General features: G+C 46.3%; 1 protein-coding gene across 1 annotated transcript in view; it reads right to left on the bottom strand.

The window, feature by feature from the left end:
* The window catches only part of tmem94 (transmembrane protein 94), an 85,867-nt gene that overhangs the window by 20,768 nt on the left and 43,064 nt on the right, over positions 1-22,035 (bottom strand). Inside the window, 12 exon segments of the mRNA XM_080517250.1 lie at positions 6,153-6,326; positions 7,233-7,337; positions 7,922-7,932; positions 7,935-7,977; positions 8,386-8,409; positions 8,411-8,503; positions 8,696-8,782; positions 8,879-8,981; positions 11,064-11,215; positions 15,520-15,725; positions 16,573-16,709; positions 18,125-18,252. Of these exon segments, the coding sequence (XP_080373376.1) occupies positions 6,153-6,326; positions 7,233-7,337; positions 7,922-7,932; positions 7,935-7,977; positions 8,386-8,409; positions 8,411-8,503; positions 8,696-8,782; positions 8,879-8,981; positions 11,064-11,215; positions 15,520-15,725; positions 16,573-16,709; positions 18,125-18,252 (1,263 nt within the window).

Here is a 22,035-nt window from a genome sequence, read left to right as displayed (position 1 = left end):
TGTTTATGTATGTGCCACATATAGAGAACTGAAATTGCATTTCTCTTCACATCTGCATTTAAAAAAGAATTTCACACACTAACAATAGAAATAATTGACATATATACAGGCTATGAATATAATAAGTTAAGAGAAGTATAAAAAGCAGGGATGTCCGATAATATCGGAGGGCCGATATTATCGGCCGATATTGACTTAAAAATATAATATTTGGAAATATCGGTATCGGATTTTTACAACCGATAATGGAATTTCCGAGTCTCCTTGATGAGACTTTTGTCCTGATACGCAGTCATGATATATGAATTCTGACCCAGGAATGTGATTGTCATTCACACCCAGTGGGGAAGGGGGGGCTTCTGCAGGACCCCCCCCCTTTTCTGCTCACAAGATGCTTCCCCCCATGCATTCAGCCAGTCACTGATTGGGTGAAGCTCCCAGGTTTTGACACCTCCGAATCCACACGTGGAACAAAAGGCATTCAGCCAGCCTCCACTCCTCTCTTGAAAGAAAGACTCCGAGTAGGTGGGTTGCTGAAGAGCTGCTTCCCAGCAGCTCAGCTCACCCAGTGTTAGCATACAGCTAACACTCACCCAGCGTTAGCATACAGCTAACACTCACCCAGCATTAGCATACAGCTAACACTCACCCAGCGTTAGCAAACAGCTAACACTCACCCAGTGTTAGCATACAGCTAACACCAGAGGCCTGCAACCAGGGGCCTTCACTCCTCAACTCCTCTGCTGACCCACCACGAGGGTCAGACCTTCCCCTGGTCCAGAGACCAGCACCCAGAGTCTGATCTCCAAGGAAACCAAGCAGTTCCTCCAGGACGGACCAGGGAAACGACGCCTCACAGAACTTCTTTGTGTTTTCCTCAACCAGCAGGAAAACCATCACAGACCTGAGCGACCAGCTCCTCAGTCTGGACAAAAGGAACAACCAGGAGCTGTAAAGAAGGACTCCTGAAACATCAACTTCATCTTCTTCTCCTCAGCCTGCAGAACCAGCAACCACAGTTAGCAGGAGGTGCTAACTACAGGAGAAGACACCAGCTTCCCTCCAGCAGGACAACAACTGAACTCCTTCAAGGAAGTGGGAACAACAACTGGGCTTTACCTGAGATTAGTTAAACCTGATGCTATGATAGAACTGTTTAACTTTATGAAGATGTGTTGGTTCTGTTACAGTGATTGAGTTCTATAGATAATGATATTAGGAGCAGTGATCAACCTGTAAACCAACGTTAGCTCTGCCACAGACACAGGGTCTGCATGCTAATCTTTGCTTTACTAACTAGTTAACTCACAATCCTACACATATCACATCAAAGACAACATCACACAGTAACTGAACACCATCTGACGACTCCTGACGTTTTACAAAACACGTCTCATTCACATCAAGTCATTCTAGAAATGGTCCTTTAGCAGAGACACACAGGAAGCAGACGCTAAAGACTAGCTTCTATTGTTCCATTGTTCTCCAGCACATGGTGGAGACCCAGGACAGACTTCCTGTTCTCTGATAAACTCCATCTGAATGGAGTTTCTTGTGATCCGCCATCTTGTTTTGTAGTTCATCACACGTCTCACACACACACTTCTTCCACAACTCTCTCTTTTTCTCTCTCCACACACACACACACACACACACACACACACACACACACACACACACACACACACACACACACACACACACACACACACACACACACACACACACACACACACACACACACACACACACACACACACACACACACACACACACACACACACACACACACCAAGCTTTATATAGGTAGTTAGAATCTGTGTTTTATTTGTTTTCATTGTTAATAAATATAATGTTTGGAATCATACTTGCTGTTTTATTAATGAGCACAAAGGAGAATGAAATGTCGACCTCTTCTGTGTCAAGAACTCCAAAATCCTTCAATCTTTACTGTTAATTCTGGTAATTGTAATTAATTTAACTATTAATTAAAATTCCTGATGAACTGTTTAGTATATCTTAAGAGACTGATAGAACTGAATTGTCTATCATTTCCTGTTAAGACAGTGGAGCTCCGAGGTTCTGATACACATCAGATTACATTTCAACATTATTAATAACTATCTTTGATAATTATTAATCATTATCGATAGCCAACCAAAACATAAATAGTGATCCATATGAGGTAAGAAATCCCTACATCATCAACATCCTGATGGGCTCAGGTCACACAAAGCTGGAGGCCGAGGTCCTCATAGCCAGTAGAGAACGTTCTAGCTCTCTCACTGGAGAACCAACCTCCATGATGAACCAGAGTCTGAATGCATCTGGTGATGTGTAGTAATCTGATTACTTCCTGTTTTCACCTGGTGATGGTGTGGTAATCTAATTACTTCCTGTTTTCACCTGGTGATGGTGTAGTAATCTGATTTCTTCCTGTTTCCACCTGGTGATGGTGTAGTAATCTGATTACTTCCTGTTTCCACCTGGTGATGGTGTGGTAATCTGATTACTTCCTGTTTCCACCTGGTGATGGTGTAGTAATCTGATTACTTCCTGTTTTCATCTGGTGATGGTGTGGTAATCTGACTACTTCCTGTTTCCACCTGGTGATGGTGTGGTAATCTGACTACTTCCTGTCTCCACCTGGCGATGGTGTGGCAATCTGACTACTTCCTGTCTCCACCTGGCGATGGTGTGGTAATCTGATTACTTCCTGTCTCCACCTAGCGATGGTGTGGTAATCTGATTACTTCCTGTCTCCACCTGGCGATGGTGTGGTAATGTGATTACTTCCTGTCTCCACCTGGCGATGGTGTGGTAATCTGATTACTTCCTGTCTCCACCTGGCGATGGTGTGGTAATGTGATTACTTCCTGTTTCCACCTGGCGATGGTGTGGTAATCTGACTACTTCCTGTTTCCACCTGGCGATGGTGTGGTAATCTGATTACTTCCTGTCTCCACCTGGCGATGGTGTGGTAATCTGATTACTTCCTGTCTCCACCTAGCGATGGTGTGGTAATCTGATTACTTCCTGTCTCCACCTGGCGATGGTGTGGTAATGTGATTACTTCCTGTCTCCACCTGGCGATGGTGTGGCAATCTGACTACTTCCTGTCTCCACCTGGCGATGGTGTGGTAATCTGACTACTTCCTGTTTCCACCTGGCGATGGTGTGGTAATCTGATTACTTCCTGTCTCCACCTGGCGATGGTGTGGTAATCTGATTACTTCCTGTCTCCACCTAGCGATGGTGTGGTAATCTGATTACTTCCTGTCTCCACCTGGCGATGGTGTGGTAATGTGATTACTTCCTGTCTCCACCTGGCGATGGTGTGGTAATCTGATTACTTCCTGTCTCCACCTGGCGATGGTGTGGTAATGTGATTACTTCCTGTTTCCACCTGGCGATGGTGTGGTAATGTGATTACTTCCTGTCTCCACCTGGCGATGGTGTGGTAATCTGACTACTTCCTGTTTCCACCTGGCGATGGTGTGGTAATCTGATTACTTCCTGTCTCCACCTGGCGATGGTGTGGTAATCTGACTACTTCCTGTTTCCACCTGGCGATGGTGTGGTAATCTGATTACTTCCTGTCTCCACCTGGCGATGGTGTGGTAATCTGATTACTTCCTGTCTCCACCTGGCGATGGTGTGGTAATCTGATTACTTCCTGTCTCCACCTGGCGATGGTGTGGCAATCTGACTACTTCCTGTCTCCACCTGGCGATGGTGTGGTAATGTGATTACTTCCTGTCTCCACCTGGCGATGGTGTGGTAATCTGACTACTTCCTGTTTCCACCTGGCGATGGTGTGGTAATCTGATTACTTCCTGTCTCCACCTGGCGATGGTGTGGTAATCTGATTACTTCCTGTCTCCACCTGGCGATGGTGTGGTAATCTGATTACTTCCTGTCTCCACCTGGCGATGGTGTGGTAATCTGATTACTTCCTGTCTCCACCTGGCGATGGTGTGGTAATGTGACTACTTCCTGTCTCCACCTGGCGATGGTGTGGTAATGTGATTACTTCCTGTTTCCACCTGGCGATGGTGTGGCAATCTGATTACTTCCTGTCTCCACCTGGCGATGGTGTGGTAATCTGATTACTTCCTGTCTCCACCTGGCGATGGTGTGGCAATCTGACTACTTCCTGTCTCCACCTGGCAATGGTGTGGTAATGTGATTACTTCCATTCTCCACCTGGCGATGGTGTGGTAATGTGATTACTTCCTGTCTCCACCTGGCGATGGTGTGGTAATCTGACTACTTCCTGTCTCCACCTGGCGATGGTGTGGTAATGTGATTACTTCCTGTCTCCACCTGGCGATGGTGTGGTAATCTGATTACTTCCTGTCTCCACCTGGCGATGGTGTGGTAATGTGATTACTTCCTGTCTCCACCTGGCGATGGTGTGGTAATGTGATTACTTCCTGTCTCCACCTGGCGATGGTGTGGTAATGTGATTACTTCCTGTCTCCACCTGGCGATGGTGTGGTAATGTGATTACTTCCTGTCTCCACCTGGCGATGGTGTGGTAATCTGATTACTTCCTGTCTCCACCTGGCGATGGTGTGGTAATGTGATTACTTCCTGTCTCCACCTGGCGATGGTGTGGTAATGTGATTACTTCCTGTCTCCACCTGGCGATGGTGTGGTAATGTGATTACTTCCTGTCTCCACCTGGCGATGGTGTGGTAATGTGATTACTTCCTGTCTCCACCTGGCGATGGTGTGGTAATGTGATTACTTCCTGTCTCCACCTGGCGATGGTGTGGTAATCTGACTACTTCCTGTCTCCACCTGGCGATGGTGTGGTAATGTGATTACTTCCTGTCTCCACCTGGCGATGGTGTGGTAATGTGATTACTTCCTGTCTCCACCTGGCGATGGTGTGGTAATGTGATTACTTCCTGTCTCCACCTGGCGATGGTGTGGTAATGTGATTACTTCCTGTCTCCACCTGGCGATGGTGTGGTAATGTGATTACTTCCTGTCTCCACCTGGCGATGGTGTGGTAATGTGATTACTTCCTGTCTCCACCTGGCGATGGTGTGGTAATCTGACTACTTCCTGTCTCCACCTGGCGATGGTGTGGTAATGTGATTACTTCCTGTCTCCACCTGGCGATGGTGTGGTAATGTGATTACTTCCTGTCTCCACCTGGCGATGGTGTGGTAATGTGATTACTTCCTGTCTCCACCTGGCGATGGTGTGGTAATGTGATTACTTCCTGTCTCCACCTGGCGATGGTGTGGTAATGTGATTACTTCCTGTCTCCACCTGGCGATGGTGTGGTAATCTGACTACTTCCTGTCTCCACCTGGCGATGGTGTGGTAATGTGATTACTTCCTGTCTCCACCTGGCGATGGTGTGGTAATGTGATTACTTCCTGTCTCCACCTGGCGATGGTGTGGTAATGTGATTACTTCCTGTCTCCACCTGGCGATGGTGTGGTAATGTGATTACTTCCTGTCTCCACCTGGCGATGGTGTGGTAATGTGATTACTTCCTGTCTCCACCTGGCGATGGTGTGGTAATGTGATTACTTCCTGTCTCCACCTGGCGATGGTGTGGTAATCTGACTACTTCCTGTCTCCACCTGGCGATGGTGTGGTAATGTGATTACTTCCTGTCTCCACCTGGCGATGGTGTGGTAATGTGATTACTTCCTGTCTCCACCTGGCGATGGTGTGGTAATGTGATTACTTCCTGTCTCCACCTGGCGATGGTGTGGTAATGTGATTACTTCCTGTCTCCACCTGGCGATGGTGTGGTAATGTGATTACTTCCTGTCTCCACCTGGCGATGGTGTGGTAATGTCCAGACGGTGGGTGTGGCTGCTGCAGGCCCCTCCTCAGTGAGGACGTAGTGTTGACCACCATTAACAGGGAGATTGTACCAAACAGGTGGAACCTGCCAGAGCATTCCATCCCTCAGAGTCTTTGTGTGCTAGTGAGAAGTTAAAGGACTGAGCTTCTGGTGTCACATGACAATGTAGACTCCCTTGAGCTACTGGGAGGTCACGAGGGACTTTGTTGTTCCTGAGTATGTGTCAGGATGATCACCCAGTATTTAAAGCACCCCCTCTGGCAGTCACCAGGGATTCATGGAAGCGTAGTTACATACGCTAGTTTGGTGACCTCACCTCATCCCGGTCACCATCGGGCTCCATTCGGCAGTAGGAGCTGATGGACAGGTCATCTCTCAGGTCATCCTGGCTGTTGTGAGGTGGCTCCACCTGCCCGCTAAAGAACAGCACGGTCTCTGGACTGGGGTTAGGCCAGGACAAGATGCCCTGTTTGTCCACGCAGCACAGGACCTGGACAGCACAGAGACACAGACAAGGGTCAATACGTCCAGAGAAGATCCTCATTTCTTCAAAGAGACATTCAGGGTCCTGATGGTGTCAAATTGTAATCTGCACACGACAGTCTTTCTACAAAATAAGAGAAATTAAACGAATTCTCGCTTTAAAGTCGGCCTTTACTCGCCCATGTATTTTAAGATTCCTCAATGTAACATTTTGTGTTTGCTTTTGTCAAATCAGCTACAAATAGTAATATAATGTCATTCATTGTAGGTTTTAATTGCTACAACACAAACTACACTGTTGGTGAAATTAGCAAAACTATATATTAATTTTTCTCATTTCCTCACTTGCTGTTGACGTCACTTTAACAAGGTACTTTATATTTTCTGATACACATTTGATCATTTTTACTTTAAATTCTGTTTTTTGGAAAAACGATTTATGAGTTAAATTCAGTCGTAATAGAGGATTTTCTTTGGTCATACAGTGACATCTAGTGGTCACAGATGGTATGTACCAATGCATTTTGATGCACAGTATGTCACTTCTTTTACATGACATCAAACTTCAATGTGAAGCTGAATTCTTTCTGCATTTTTCTTTGTCATTTCCGGAATAGCTCAATAACTTGTTCTTGTCTCTTTGTGATGATAAACCCTCAATTGTAAGAAACACAATTGTATTCACAAAATCCTCATGCTCTTGTAACTTTTAAGAACAACATCTGAAAATGATGCCGTTTGCTGTTAAGGCTTTTTTTAAGGTATAAACCTAAGACCAAATGCAAATGAAGCCTTTTCCCCTTTCTCTATTCTTCAACAAACATACTTTGGATCAAGCCCAGCTGATTGAAAGCCGTCACAGCCGTTCCTCCAGGTGATGGGGTGTTGAGAGTAGAACAGAGCTGGTACTCACAGTGACTGATCCCAGTGTGTGGAGGAGGCTGGAGGTGTAGCAGAGGGTCTGAGAGTCACCCTTCAGCACGCCCAGCAGGTGTCTCCACACACAGCGAAGCATCTCCTGCACACACCATCAGAGAGCCACACTGATCCTTTCCAAACAATGTTGTATTCAAATTGAAATGACATTTCTACAGAGCAGGAGAAGAAAAAACAACGGTCTGAGTCAGCTCTGTGCCGAAACTACAAGGTGAGAAAACAAGGGTGGGGGTGGGGGGGTTGAAAAGGCCCGTGCACAATCTGATTCTTATAATTTAGTGTTTCGGTTTCATGAATCCAACTCCTCTCCAGGTTTCTTCTTTGTGTTGTGTGGCAGCTCAAATATTCTACCTTTTTCTATTTTATTACTATTATTTTTGTTTTAAAGCATCAGCACATTTTACAAGAGGTACAAAATTGTGAAGGTTTGGGATTGTATATTATATTGTTAGATTTCATGTTCAGCTGGAGAGTAGTTGGTGTTGACATGGCAGAGTGTAGAACCAGCTCGGGCCAGATGATCCACACAGACACTGAGACCAGAGAGTTTGAGGGGAGAAAGCAACAAATAAATCAAGAGACACATGGAGGTTGTCCGGGGAGGGTTCCACTGCAACGACAATGATGATAGGAGCTGCAGTGCCGGGGGGGGGGGGGGGGGGTTACCTGGGAGGAACCACCTCGGTGTAGCTGCTTAGAGTGTCCTCAGAGAACTTAGCAAGCTGGGATGAGAGAAGAGGCTGGTTAACTCTCTCTCTCTCTCTCTCTCTCTCTCTCTCTCTCTCTCTCACTCTCTCTCTCTCTCTCTCACCTCACTCTCTCTCTCTCTCTCTCACTCTCTCTCTCTCTCTCTCACTCTCTCTCTCTCTCTCACTCTCTCTCTCTCTCTCTCTCACTCTCTCCTCACTCTCTCTCTCTCTCTCTCTCTCTCTCTCTCTCTCTCACTCTCTCTCGCTCACTCTCTCTCTCTCTCACTCTCACTCTCTCTCACTCTCTCTCTCCTCTCTCTCTCTCTCTCTCTCACTCTCTCTCTCTCTCGCTCACTCTCTCTCTCTCTCACTCTCTCTCTCTCTCTCTCTCACTCTCTCTCTCACTCTCTCTCACTCTCTCTCACTCTCTCTCTCTCTCACCAAGCCAGCTGGCGATGCCCGGCTGGAACTCAGCAAGGACCCTGGACTCTCCAAATGCGTTGACCAGCACCCACATGACAGGGAACAGCAGGGGCAGGATGGGCAGGACACCCATCACTGCAAACACATTGATAAAAACCTTTTGTCAATGGACTCACTTATATAGCACCTTTTCGCTGCCAGCCGCCACAAGCTCATCACATTCACACACATACATACACCATTGGAGGCTGCAGCCATGCAAGGCACAAGACAAAGAATTAGTGATGATTAATGTACTTGTTCTAATGATCCACCAGTAAAATATGACCTGAAGTTGGAAGAAGTTGTAGCAGATGGGGGTGAGGCTCGGAGCATCACAGAAAAAACGGACCGTGTTCACGAGCAGGAACGCCGCCTGTATGAAGAACACAGACAACAGACAGAACATACACCACAGTGAGGAAGTCATGGAGGAGGAGGAGGAGGAGGAGGAGGAGGAGGAGGAGCTCACCAACACCACGGGACAGACCACCTTTGTGATGACTGACTGCACCGTGAACCTCTCGTTACTTAGAACTGTGATCGGTCGAGACAGAGCCAACTCCAAACTGTTCCTGTAGGCCAAGAACGGAGTACAGCATTCATTTACAGTGGTATGAAAAGGTTTGGGCACCCCTGTACATTTTCATGATTTTCCTTTAGAAATCATTGGTTGTTTGGATAAAAAATTCCAGTAAAATATATCTTATAGGAGACAAACACAGTGATATTTGAGAAGTGAAATAAAGTTTCTATGATTTACAGAAAGTGTGCAAGAATTATTTAAACAAAATTAGTCATGTGCATAAATTTAGGCATCACAAAAGAAAAATGACTCAATATTTTGTGCATCCTCCTTTTTCAGAACTAACAGCCTCTAAACACTTCCTATAGCTTCAGTGAGGCTCTGGGTTCTGGTGGAAGGTATTCTGGGCCGTTCTTCTTTACACATCCCCTCCAGTTCAGTCAGGTTTGATGGTTTCCCTTTAAATCACCATACATTTTCAATAACATTCAGGTCTGGGGACTGAGATGGCCGTTCCAGAACGTTCTAATTGTTCCTCTGCAGGAACGCCTTGGTAGATTTTGAGCAGTGTTTAGGATCATTGTCTTGTTGAAAGATCCAGCCCCGGCGCAACTTCAACTTTCTTACTGAGTCCTAGACACTCCAGAATCTGCTGGTATTGAGAGGAATCCATGCGCCCCTCAACTGAACAAGATTCCCAGTCCCTGCACTGGGAATCACCCACTCAGCCCCACAGCAGGATGGAACCACCAGCACATTTTACTGGAGGCAGCAAGTTCTTCTCTTGGAATGCTGTGTTCTCTTTCCGCCATGCAGAACGCCCCTGGTTATGCCCAAATAACTCTATTTTAGTTTCATCAGTGCACAGCACCTTATTCCAAAATGAAGCTGGCTGGTCCAGATGTGCTTTAGCAGAGCTCAAGCCATCCCGTTTGTGGCGTGTGCAGAGAAAAGGCTTTTTCCGCATGACTCTTCCATAAAGCATGTCCTTGTGTAAAGTGCACTGAACAGTTGAACGATGCACAGTGACACCATCTGCAGTTGTTGATGTTGCTGCTCTGTGGGTCGACTGTGACTCTTCTCACCATCCTGCCCTCTGGTTATCTGACATGTTCCTTGGTGCTTAACTAGAACTGTGCCTGTGCTCTTCCACTTCCTCACAGTTGAAACTGAGAGCTTCAATCTCTGAGAGAGCTTTCTATATCCTTCCCCTACACCAGGATGTTGAACAATCATTGTTTTCAGCTCATTTCAGACTTGTTTTCAGGCTCCATGTTGCCTCTTCAGAGAAGATGCAAAGAGGAGTAACACTTACAATGGGCCTCCTTAAATAGCCTTTCTCATGATGGACTCACCTGTGTATGGAGGTCAAGGGTCACTGAGGTTACCAAACCAATCTTGAGTTCCAATAATTAGTGCTAAAGGTATTAAAATCAATAAGATATAAGGGTGCCTACATTTATGCACATGCCTAATTTTGTTTAAATAATTCTTGCACACTTTCTGTAAATCATATAAACTTTATTTCACTTCTCAAATATCACTGTGTTTGTCTCCTATAAGATATATTTTACTGGAATTTTTTATCCAAACAACCAATGATTTCTAAAGGAAAATCATGAAAATGTACAGGGGTGCCCAAACTTTTTCATACCACTGCATTCATTCAGTCTTCCATCCAATTCCTCTTCACTATGGAAACATCCATCCATTTTTTTTATCACATTTTTATTCTGATTTTAACATCAAATACAACATTATTAAGAATTGTGGTCAATAAATGAATAAATTGAATAAATCCAGTTTAAGTCTTCAGGCATCGGTTTCTGGTCTATCTTCAAAAACATCTGCAAACAGTCGTCTCATTTAGCTGTATTCAATGGTAAAGATATGAGGAACTGATTATTATAATTATTATTATTATTATTATTATTATTATTATTTCTTTCACACACAGAAAATAAGAAACTCAGTTGTTTCTTATGTATTTTGATAAACTTTGAGCAAGTTTCATGTCCACAATAAAAGATGAAATGCAGAAACATTCCAGTTTGTGTTTACTTCAGGAAAATCATATGAGATGAGCAACTTCAATTGACAGACCATGAGCCCCCAGGGTGCAGTACTCTACCTGACCATGTCCAGGATGGGGGTCCGCACCACTCTGAAGAGCCGGTGTTGCTGGGGGCTCTGGGGTCCTCTCTTCTCATTGGCTCGTGGAGAAGGAGGCGGGGAGAATGGGGGAAACAAGTCTCCTGGTTCCAACACAATGTGCTCGTCATCCTGATGAGGGAAGAATCCGGATCAGAAACCTTCGTGCCTGTTTAGTTCAACATCTCACAGGTCTTGTACTTTTTAATTCACCTCGGATTATATTAGATTTTTTTTTAATGCTATTTATCCCCTAGAAGGGGTGTGTTCAGAGTTGTATTTCATCCTTCCAGACTGCCAAATGCGGTGCTTTAAACACTGGATGTTCCATCTCGCGCATGCGCAGGTTGAGTAGGTCCTCCCTGTGACCCTGGAAGGATCCTGAGAGTCTAACTCTACCTGCGTCATCAGGTGAATTGTTCCTTCTATCTTCTCACGATTGCAGTTACGATAGCCGGTCGATGTTTACTATTCACGGCTTGTCGCTTGTAGCTTCGCATCCGTAAGGTTGGCGTCTCAAGCATTGTCGTCCGCTCGAAGCTGGGATACCACAGCACGTGGCAGGTGACTAATGTGACCAGTTTACCAGAGGGCTGCCGGAGGTGGTGAGTACTGTGCACGTATTATCATCAGCGGAGAGCGCATTGTGATTGTGTGCTAGCTTAGCCTCGGTAGCTCCGTGGCTAAGCTGCCCTCTCTCCTCTGTGTGTTAAACAGTTCAGGTCGCTCTGCTGTGTTCACCAAACTGGTGAATTGACTGGTGTGGGGCTTACACGTTCTCCCGGCATGCTGCTGCTCCGGGCCGGTGTTTTGGCTCAGCAGCTTGTACGCTCAGTGGGTCGCTGCAGCTTGTAAAAAAACAAGTCTCTTTCTCCTCCCTCCCTCCCTCCCTCTCACCAAGCCAGCTGGCGATGCCCGGCTGAACTCAGCAAGGACCCGGGACTCTCCAAATGTGTTGACCAGCACCCACATGACCAGGAATAGCAGGGGCAGCACATCCATCACCTGCAAACACATTTATAAACCCTATCTCCCTCTCTTACTCACAGCAGAGTGTGCGCTGTGGTTTTGTCAGAGATTGCTCCAGTTAGAGTCACTGGGTATATAGTTGATCACTTTTGGCCGGTGTGCTCACTGGCCTGATCACTGTGGTCAGAGATCCCGTGAAAACCCTCATGCTTAGTCACGAGGTGGCCGTCCTTCTCAGAAAGGGTTACCTCAGCGAGTTTGACTCCACTTACTGTCTTGTGCCCAAGAAAGAGGGCCAAGTCCTGGATTTAAGGGGGCTGAACCAGTTTCTCAAAGTTCTCCCCTTCCATATGCTGCATGTGGCAGATGGCCTTCAAACTGTCTCAGCAGGAGACTGGTTGGTGACAGTGGATCTGAAAGATGCATACTTTCATGTTTCCATTGTCCCTTAATCACAGACAGTTCCTTCATTTTATGTTAGGGGACAACATAAAAAAGCTTGCGCTCTCCCTGGCCCCACGTATATTCACCTGTGTGTGGCAGCTGCTCTGTCACCATTACAGGCCAGCGGAGTAACAATACTCCCCTATCTGGACGACCCCGACACCGCAGCTCTCAGTCAACGTGGGCAGTCTCGGCTTCAATGTGAATTATGCCGAGAGCAACCTTGTACCTGGCCAGGTTGCGAGGTATTTAGGGCTGGTGTTGTATTCCTCATTAATGTGGGATTCTCTCTTTCCAGAGCGGGTCTCCACCATCTTGAGCTTTTTCTACGGCGTTTCTAGCATGGCAGCCTCCTGCAGTATGGCCTGTTCCTGTGGCTCATGGTGATGCTGGCCTCGACATCCATGGCTGTACCACTCGGGCTTCTTACCCTGCAGGTACGGATGAACAGCCTGCAAATGGACCCCGGCACTCACCGGCACAAGGTGGTCAGGGTGTCTGCCCAGTGCCTCCAACCCTATAGGGAGAGAGCATACTTAATATCAGGTGTGCCCTTGGAGAGGGAAGCCTCCTGCTGGGAGGTTGTCAAGACAGATGCCTCTCTGATCGGTTGGGGGGGGGGGGGGGGGGGGGGTATTCCTAGCGCTCAGGCATTTTCTACCTGTTCTAAAAGATTGGCATGAACACTGCAGCAGCTCTACTCTGCCCTCTGAACCCTCAACTAGGGAGTAGAGACTTCATCCTGAGGTAGTGACCATGATATGGGCCACATTTGGCTGAGCAGCAGTGCAGATCTTTGCCTCTCTGTTTCTCTCTGAAGGAGGAGACAGCCCCCTCGGGCAGGATACCTTTGCGCATACCTGGCTGGCCGGCCTACTCTATGCATTCTCTCCACTCCCCCTCATACCAGCAATGCTTCACAGGGTCCAGCATGGTAGTCACCGCCTGCTTCTGGTGATCAGGAAGATCATGGTTCCCGCTGTTGCTCAAACTCCTGCAGGGAACACTGTGGCGTCTTCCAGAGAGGAAAGACCTCCTGTCAACGGACGTATATGGCACACGAGTCCGGGTCATCTGAAGCTGTTCTTGTGGCCCCTACAGTTGAGCACTCACTTTTGGCGTCCTGTGATCGGGCAGTTGCCACACGATTTTAAACTGCTCAGCACCGTCCACCAGGTTGCTCGACGCCAACAGGTGGAAGCAATTTGTGGAGTGTTGTAACTCTCACAACGAGTTGCCACAGACATGTTCACTGGTGGCAATACTGCATTTCTGCAGTCGATTTTTGACAGAAACAGGACTACTTCCACCCTCAGTGTGATTGTGGCCGCTATCTCGGCCAGTTATACCAAGGTGGATGGTCAGTCAGTGGGATCGCATTATCTGGTCAAGCACTTTCTGAGAGGGACTCAGAGGTCAGAGCTGCGAGTCCAGGAGCTGCCATCATGCCACTTGCAGGCAGTTCTTCAGTCTCTTTCCCAGCTGCCCTTCAAGCTGCTGGAACACACTGATTTAAAGTGTGTGTCTCTCTGGACAGCCTTCCTTTTGGCTGTGGCAACAGCAAAATGTGTGGGAGAGCTGCATGCTCTGTCAGTGAGCCAGGCATGTCTGCGCTGGAAGGGTGAAGGCTCTGGGGTGAGTCTTAGGTCAAATCCTGCACTTTTGCCCAAGCGGTCACCCCCTCATCATGTAAACCAGCCTATCGAGTTGGCTGCCTTCAATCCTCCGGGCTCCTCAGGGGGGAAAGGCAAGCCATCAATGCTGTTGTGCCCTGTACAGGCAGCCTTTTTGTCTGCCATGGAGGCTGTAGAGGGGGAACCGCACTTTCTAAACAGACTCTCTCCCTGAGTAGTTGAGGTCATTCAGTAAGTCTATCATGCACTGAGCATCCCGGTGCCTCAGGGCATAAAGTGCCATTCTACAAGAGGCATGCTACATCATGGGCTCCTTGAGGGGCATTCTCCTGCAGGACATCTGAGCTGACTGGTCCTCATCCTGCACCTTTGGAAATGTCTAGAAGGCGAATGTGGTAGGTGCCCAGCCTGTGGCAACGGCTGTACTGTCCACAGCTTCAGGACTTGAGTAGGTGAGGATTCTTTGTGACCTTTCTGGTACAAATTATCTACTGCTTTAAGCACCGCCTGTGGTGGTCTGGAAGGACGAAATGGAACAAAAGTTCCATATGTAAATATAGTTCTATGAATTCTGGATGTCCGCCAGAGCTTCCTGTCACTCAGGATGCTTGTGTCCTCACGAGAAGATTTTGACAGGAACAGATCACCTGATGACGCCGAGTCATACAGGGATAACGGGTGACTTTTTCCATATAATTACTCAACCTGTGCATGTGTGAGATGGAACATCCAGTGCTTAAAGCACCACCTCAGGTGGTCATTCAGGATTCATAGAACTATAGTTACATACGTAACTTTCGTTTTATTGTGGTATTAAATGAAATCCGGTAAGTCTGGACCCAGGCGCTGTCCCATAGAGCCCAAAACCTACCTACAGCCAAAATAGAGGGTTATGATTTAAAACTTGACCAGCGCGTCTTTTTGAAGTGGCACAGCTTTTGTAGTCTTTACAAAAATGGTTTAGTGGATGAGAAAATGCACAAACAAATAGGTAAGCTGTCACACATGATGCCACGCAACCAGTCAAGTCTGTGAATTTTATCATTGAGATTCTGCCGCACAGTCAGAAGTGAGGGGTTGTATTTTTGCATATATAAGTAGTATAGTATAAGTAGTATATGAGAAGAGTGGGAAGAAAAAAAATTGTGAATGTTGGGCTTTGTCAATTCAGAAAATGGAGAGATCTCACGTGTATTTTCATCCAGAATCCTAGGACAGGCCTCTAGAGAAAGTGCCTGGAGTTAGCGAGTGTTTTCATCACGGCCCACAAGAACCGTTTCTTTCCTTCAATAAACTATTTCAGCTCTTTCTTTCAGCTACAATACCGATCCAGCAGAGCAGAGTGGACGGAAGCTAAGACAGCATTAGAAACGGCTCCTGTGTGCAGACCTTGATCCCTCTGAGGGACACAAACGCCTCCTGGCCTGGCCTCAGGGCGATGACGTCTCCCTCCACCAGCAGGCTGACGGGCAGGTTGACCAGCTGACAGTCTCTGTAGGTCCAATGGAGGGACCACGAGGGGGAAGGGGGTGTGTAGAGGTCGGGGTAAAAAGACATGGGCCAGCGCACGTCCCCCACACAGCCCGACAGGTAGTCTGAGAGGGGGAGGGGGGAGGACACAGGCATCAACACGTATGACATGAACCAGTTTGACCCGTTGAAAACAGACTTGTGGGGACATGCTTAAGAGTGTAAAACCTTTTGATCTGATCAGTGTGTACAGCACAATTATACCACGTGTACACACACGCACACACACACACACACAAAATCTACAACTGTAGACATTGTATCATATTTTAAGCAGTTTTACCTATTTTTACCGATTTAAATACATTCAGCCATCATTTTTATTTGACCTTTTGTAGTACTTAAAGTTGTTTTAGCTATCTGAGCCATTTTTCCTCTTTTAAAGAGCAGTTCAGCCTTTTCAATTGATTTTAGCCATATTATTCATTCTACCTATTTAATACTCTCTTTAATAGTATTAAATAGCTGTTTTATTTTTTCTAGTCCTTTTTAGTGATTTTAGCTGTTGCACCTGTTTTTATATCGAGGATGTGGTATTCATCTGCTGGTGTTATGCAGAGATCTAGTAGAAGATGAGTTGTGACTTAGAGTTGGTAATGTGGGAATGAGAAGAAGCTCCAGATGGTGGACTGTTATTGTTAAAGAGAAATGTTCAAACTTTATATAACCGGAAACATCTGACATGCTTAAGTCTGTGTCCCATTTTTGAAATGGAGAAAATAAAATTCCTGTCTTCATAAGAATAAGAGTTGGTCTTCTTTACACGTGAGTCTTGTGAGTGTGGTGTGGTGTTTAACTGAGACAAACAGCTCAGCTGTATAGTCACTTCTTTCCAGAGATTAAACTGGTCGGTCCGGTCCTGTTTTTCCACGTTTCTGTGTGGGTGTTGTCAAGAACAAAGTGGAGACTCACCGCTGAGCTGCGTGATGATGCCCTTCAGTCGCCGCACCATCTCGCTCCTCTTCAGCCTCTCCTGTCGCCCGACCAGCAGCAGGTTCAACAGGAAGAGGAGGAGCAGAGCTGCAGCATTGATCAGCTCAATCCCAGAGCTGAGCGAGTCAAAGAGAGAAGGGAAGACACCACAAATCACTTTCCATGTCTTCTGTGACAATTAAAGGTCCTGATGATCTCACCAAGGACACAACCTCTGTTTACACCCATCATTGTGCCAAACAAAGACGTGAAGAAACAAAAAGTGAATAAAACTGAGTGACAAACCTCTATTATCCTCAATATATAAAGAATATGTCTGATGCTGCAGTGCAAGAGTAAAAAATGGTGTGTTTTAAATATTTTATTGTTGGCCATAAATCACCTGCTTATAATACATTTTAAAAACTGTCAGATGTAGCAAAACCGATGCTAAAAAAAACAGTAAATACAAATTGATATCTGATGATTTTTAACTTGTCTAAAAGTCCTTGTTTAGAGTCTTCCAATATGGAGTTGGTTGGCTCTGACTGCCAGTCACTACCACATTATTTCCATCATCCATTCATCCATCCATTGTCTCGCCTGCAGTTAGTGCAGAACTCTGCAGCGAGAATCCTGACCCGCACAAACAGGAGGACGCACATCACCCCGTCCTTAAAGCTCTTCATTGGCTGCCAGTGTCCTACAGGACCAATTTCAAAATTCTGGTTTTAACCTTTAGAGCTTTGCACGGTCAGGCTCCTTCTTATATCAGAGACCTGATCCTGATCGGCGCTGTATAAATAAAGTTTACTTACAACTTACTTACTTACTTACACATACAAGGTAATATACAATATATAAGCAATAGACACCCTCGGGCCGTGTAACAAGCTGCAAGCGGCCAGGAGTGGGGGGGTTCATGTACCTTTTGGCCATTCAATTTTGCTTTTGATGTTGGGAAATGGGAAATGTTTTTGGTCTACTAATATCAAATTGGAAAATTAAAATTGGATTGTTTCCCCAACATCAAAAGAAAAAATCGAATGGCCAAAAGATACAAGGCCCCCCCACTCCCGGCTCGCAGGGCCCTCGTCTCTCGTAGAGGGGTGTTTGCTGTCGGGTGGAGGGAGTGGAGTCAGTGGCGGTGACTCTGGATGAGCGCCGGGCCCTTCTAGTGGACATTTCAGTCTTAACACTGTCTGTCAAGACTGCCACGGTAAAGTCTAGATTCACGTTCTAGATGTTTGCCGATAACATGCTTCCAAAATTCTTAGCAGGGTGCAAGCTGCGCTCACATGCTCTCATACCGTATACATACATATAGAACAATTAGTAGCCTCACCACACCCTCTTCTGGGATAGTTTGACATTAGCGGACGAGATGAGCTTGTTTCAATGCAGATGCAGTAAAAAATGACAGATGGTACATCTCAAGACAGAAATGTATGGTATTTTTTGTTAAAAGCTTTCAACAATAAGCTGAAACAGTAAAGAGTGAAACAGCGAGCACTATAGGCAGGAGAGTTTCGTAACCGAACAAGGTACCTACCTGCCCTTTGGCTGGCTGCCATGGCAACAGACTAGTCCCAGGATCACCAGCAGAGTGAGGGTGGCTCCCGGCCAATGGAGACAGGAGTGACGGTTGCCATGATAAAGGAAGCTATTTATCAGCTGCTCCTGTGGAAGCACGGAGACATGATGATAAAAGCATGAGGTACAGTGCTGTGAAAAAGTATTTGGAATACATAACTTAAGGAAACACAAAATACAGTTTTTAAATGATGTTTTAATGTTTCAAGTTAAAAAAGTAGTCCAAATATACCTGGCCTTGTGTGAAAGAGTAATTACCCGCCTTGTTGAAATGAATTAACTGTGGCTAATCACATTAGTTCAATTTCACTGACCATACCTGTTATAGAAATCTTGTTTTGTCTCATAAAGAATGATGTGTAGTTTTGCAGTCTGTGTTCCAGGATGACCTGTGTCAGCACTGTTGAAACCTCTGTGCTGCTTTTGGTGTCCTTCAATGCAGACTCCAAACAGGCCTGTCTGACTTCAGAGTTTGGCAAACTCCTGGACAACCACGCAGAGGTTGGACTGTGACTTTGTCTCTTCTTGCAAGAATAATCTAATAAACGTTCTCTTAAACTTTCCAATTGCTCTCAGTCTCTTTCCTGTGTTTCTGTCTCCCTGAGCTTTTCTGACTAGGAAAATTCTCCTGACAACTTGGTCCTTGGGGCCAGATTCCAACATCCCTCTCATCACCAGGATCGGAGCTGAAACGTGCACGGGGGAAAGGCTGTTCAGGCTTTTCCTACAGAAAGTCCACCAACTGAATTGTTGTAGGCCGATTCCACCGGAGGCCGCCGACAAATGATATCAGGTCAAACGTGCCCTTACTGGGTGTAGGTATTGAAGGTTCCCCTGTTTATGTGAGGTAAAAGTGAATACGAGGTTATTCTGGACGAACAATATGGGGTCGACTTTCCTTAATGCTGAACAGGCCAGATTCACTGTAATAAGACTAAATTAAAAATTAAAACAACTTCGTCTCGGATGTTAAAAATCTGTGAACACTTGCGTGAATGAGAACTGGGTGAATGTGGTTTCTCCTTCGTTCTGAAGTGGGTGCTAGATAGTTCAGTGACGTGTCAGTGTATTCCCATACTGCGTGTTGTAGTATTGCAGATTGCTGAATTGTCTGGTTGCTTGGGACATAATTGCCCTACAAACTCACAACTGGAAGGCATTTGCAACACACTGACTGGCCTGGTTGTTCGGGAAGCAATTTGCATTGAACTGGTGGCGGCCAGAGGGCAGAAAATGTGAAAATATTTTAAAAGAATGCAATGAGTAAGTCCTCGAGGGAAGGCAACTAATATGAGAAGTGATGTGAAGCACAATGCAAATAAACCTAGAAAGCTTTGACTGTCTATTAAAATAATTCAAAAGGAAGAAGAAACTGTTCATTTAAGGCTTTTTTTTTCAGAACAATGTTGTGTTTAATTGTGTCTAAAACCTACAGACTAGACTCTGATGGACGGACTGGTGAGAGGAGAGAAGGAGAGAGGGAGCAGAGAGGGGAGGGGATCATCTCATGAGCGCCCCCTCATGGTTCAGACGCAGAGTGAACAGGAGTGCGCCTACAGATACAGCTGTTCCTCTTTCTGCCTCCAAGATACACTTTCACAAACACATCTGGGACATTTTAAGACATTTTAGACAGTCTGACTCCTCTGACTTTAGAAATATTCCTGGTGCTCTTGAGACATTTTCTAACATTTATTTGACTCATTGCCTTTTCAAATGTTTCTTTCAGTACAGCAGTTTTGGTCATTTGTATCTGCTTGCTTGTTTATTTTTGGTGATTTAGAGTCTTATTATTCAATCATTTCAGCCCTTTTGTCTTCCTTCAGTTCTTTTGCAGCACAGCCAGAAGACGCACAGAGACAGTTCAGTGTGTGTGTAGGAGACACCTCAGTTCAGTGTGTGTGTAGGAGACACCTCAGTTCAGTGTGTAGGAGACACCTCAGTTCAGTGTGTAGGAGACACCTCAGTTCAGTGTGTGTAGGAGACACCTCAGTTCAGTGTGTAGGAGACACCTCAGTTCGGTGTGTAGGAGACACCTCAGTTCGGTGTGTAGGAGACACCTCAGTTCGGTGTGTAGGAGACACCTCAGTTCGGTGTGTAGGAGACACCTCAGTTCAGTGTGTGTGTAGGAGACACCTCAGTTCAGTGTGTAGGAGACACCTCAGTTCAGTGTGTGTGTAGGAGACACCTCAGTTCAGTGTGTAGGAGACACCTCAGTTCAGTGTGTGTGTAGGAGACACCTCAGTTCAGTGTGTGTGTAGGAGACACCTCAGTTCGGTGTGTAGGAGACACCTCAGTTCAGTGTGTAGGAGACACCTCAGTTCGGTGTGTAGGAGACACCTCAGTTCGGTGTGTAGGAGACACCTCAGTTCGGTGTGTAGGAGACACCTCAGTTCGGTGTGTAGGAGACACCTCAGTTCGGTGTGTAGGAGACACCTCAGTTCGGTGTGTAGGAGACACCTCAGTTCAGTGTGTAGGAGACACCTCAGTTCAATGTGTAGGAGACACCTCAGTTCAGTGTGTAGGAGACACCTCAGTTCAGTGTGTAGGAGACACCTCAGTTCAGTGTGTGTGTAGGAGACACCTCAGTTCAGTGTGTAGGAGACACCTCAGTTCAGTGTGTAGGAGACACCTCAGTTCAGTGTGTGTGTAGGAGACACCTCAGTTCAGTGTGTGTGTGTAGGAGACACCTCAGTTCAGGGTGTAGGAGACACCTCAGTTCAGTGTGTAGGAGACACCTCAGTTCAGTGTGTAGGAGACACCTCAGTTCAGTGTGTAGGAGACACCTCAGTTCAGTGTGTGTGTAGGAGACACCTCAGTTCAGTGTGTGTGTAGGAGACACCTCAGTTCAGTGTGTGTGTGTAGGAGACACCTCAGTTCAGTGTGTGTGTAGGAGACACCTCAGTTCAGTGTGTAGGAGACACCTCAGTTCAGTGTGTGTGTAGGAGACACCTCAGTTCAGTGTGTGTGTAGGAGACACCTCAGTTCAGGGTGTAGGAGACACCTCAGTTCAGTGTGTAGGAGACACCTCAGTTCAGTGTGTAGGAGACACCTCAGTTCAGGGTGTAGGAGACACCTCAGTTCAGTGTGTAGGAGACACCTCAGTTCAGTGTGTAGGAGACACCTCAGTTCAGTGTGTGTGTAGGAGACACCTCAGTTCAGAGTGTAGGAGACACCTCAGTTCAGTGTGTAGGAGACACCTCAGTTCAGTGTGTGTGTAGGAGACACCTCAGTTCAGAGTGTAGGAGACACCTTAGTTCAGTGTGTGTGTAGGAGACACCTCAGTTCAGTGTGTAGGAGACACCTCAGTTCAGTGTGTAGGAGACACCTCAGTTCAGTGTGTAGGAGACACCTCAGTTCAGTGTGTAGGAGACACCTCAGTTCAGAGTGTAGGAGACACCTCAGTTCGGTGTGTAGGAGACACCTCAGTTCGGTGTGTAGGAGACACCTCAGTTCAGTGTGTGTGTAGGAGACACCTCAGTTCAGAGTGTAGGAGACACCTTAGTTCAGTGTGTGTGTAGGAGACACCTCAGTTCAGTGTGTAGGAGACACCTCAGTTCAGTGTGTAGGAGACACCTCAGTTCAGTGTGTAGGAGACACCTCAGTTCAGAGTGTAGGAGACACCTCAGTTCAGTGTGTAGGAGACACCTCAGTTCAGTGTGTAGGAGACACCTCAGTTCAGTGTGTAGGAGACACCTCAGTTCAGTGTGTAGGAGACACCTCAGTTCAGTGTGTAGGAGACACCTCAGTTCAGTGTGTAGGAGACACCTCAGTTCAGTGTGTAGGAGACACCTCAGATCAGTGTGTAGGAGACACCTCAGTTCAGTGTGTAGGAGACACCTCAGTTCAGTGTGTAGGAGACACCTCAGA

This window comes from Blennius ocellaris (assembly GCF_963422515.1).
Source record: "Blennius ocellaris genome assembly, chromosome: 21".
In the NCBI taxonomy this organism is placed as follows: domain Eukaryota; kingdom Metazoa; phylum Chordata; class Actinopteri; order Blenniiformes; family Blenniidae; genus Blennius; species Blennius ocellaris.
This window is presented reverse-complemented; position numbering and strand designations above follow the sequence as displayed.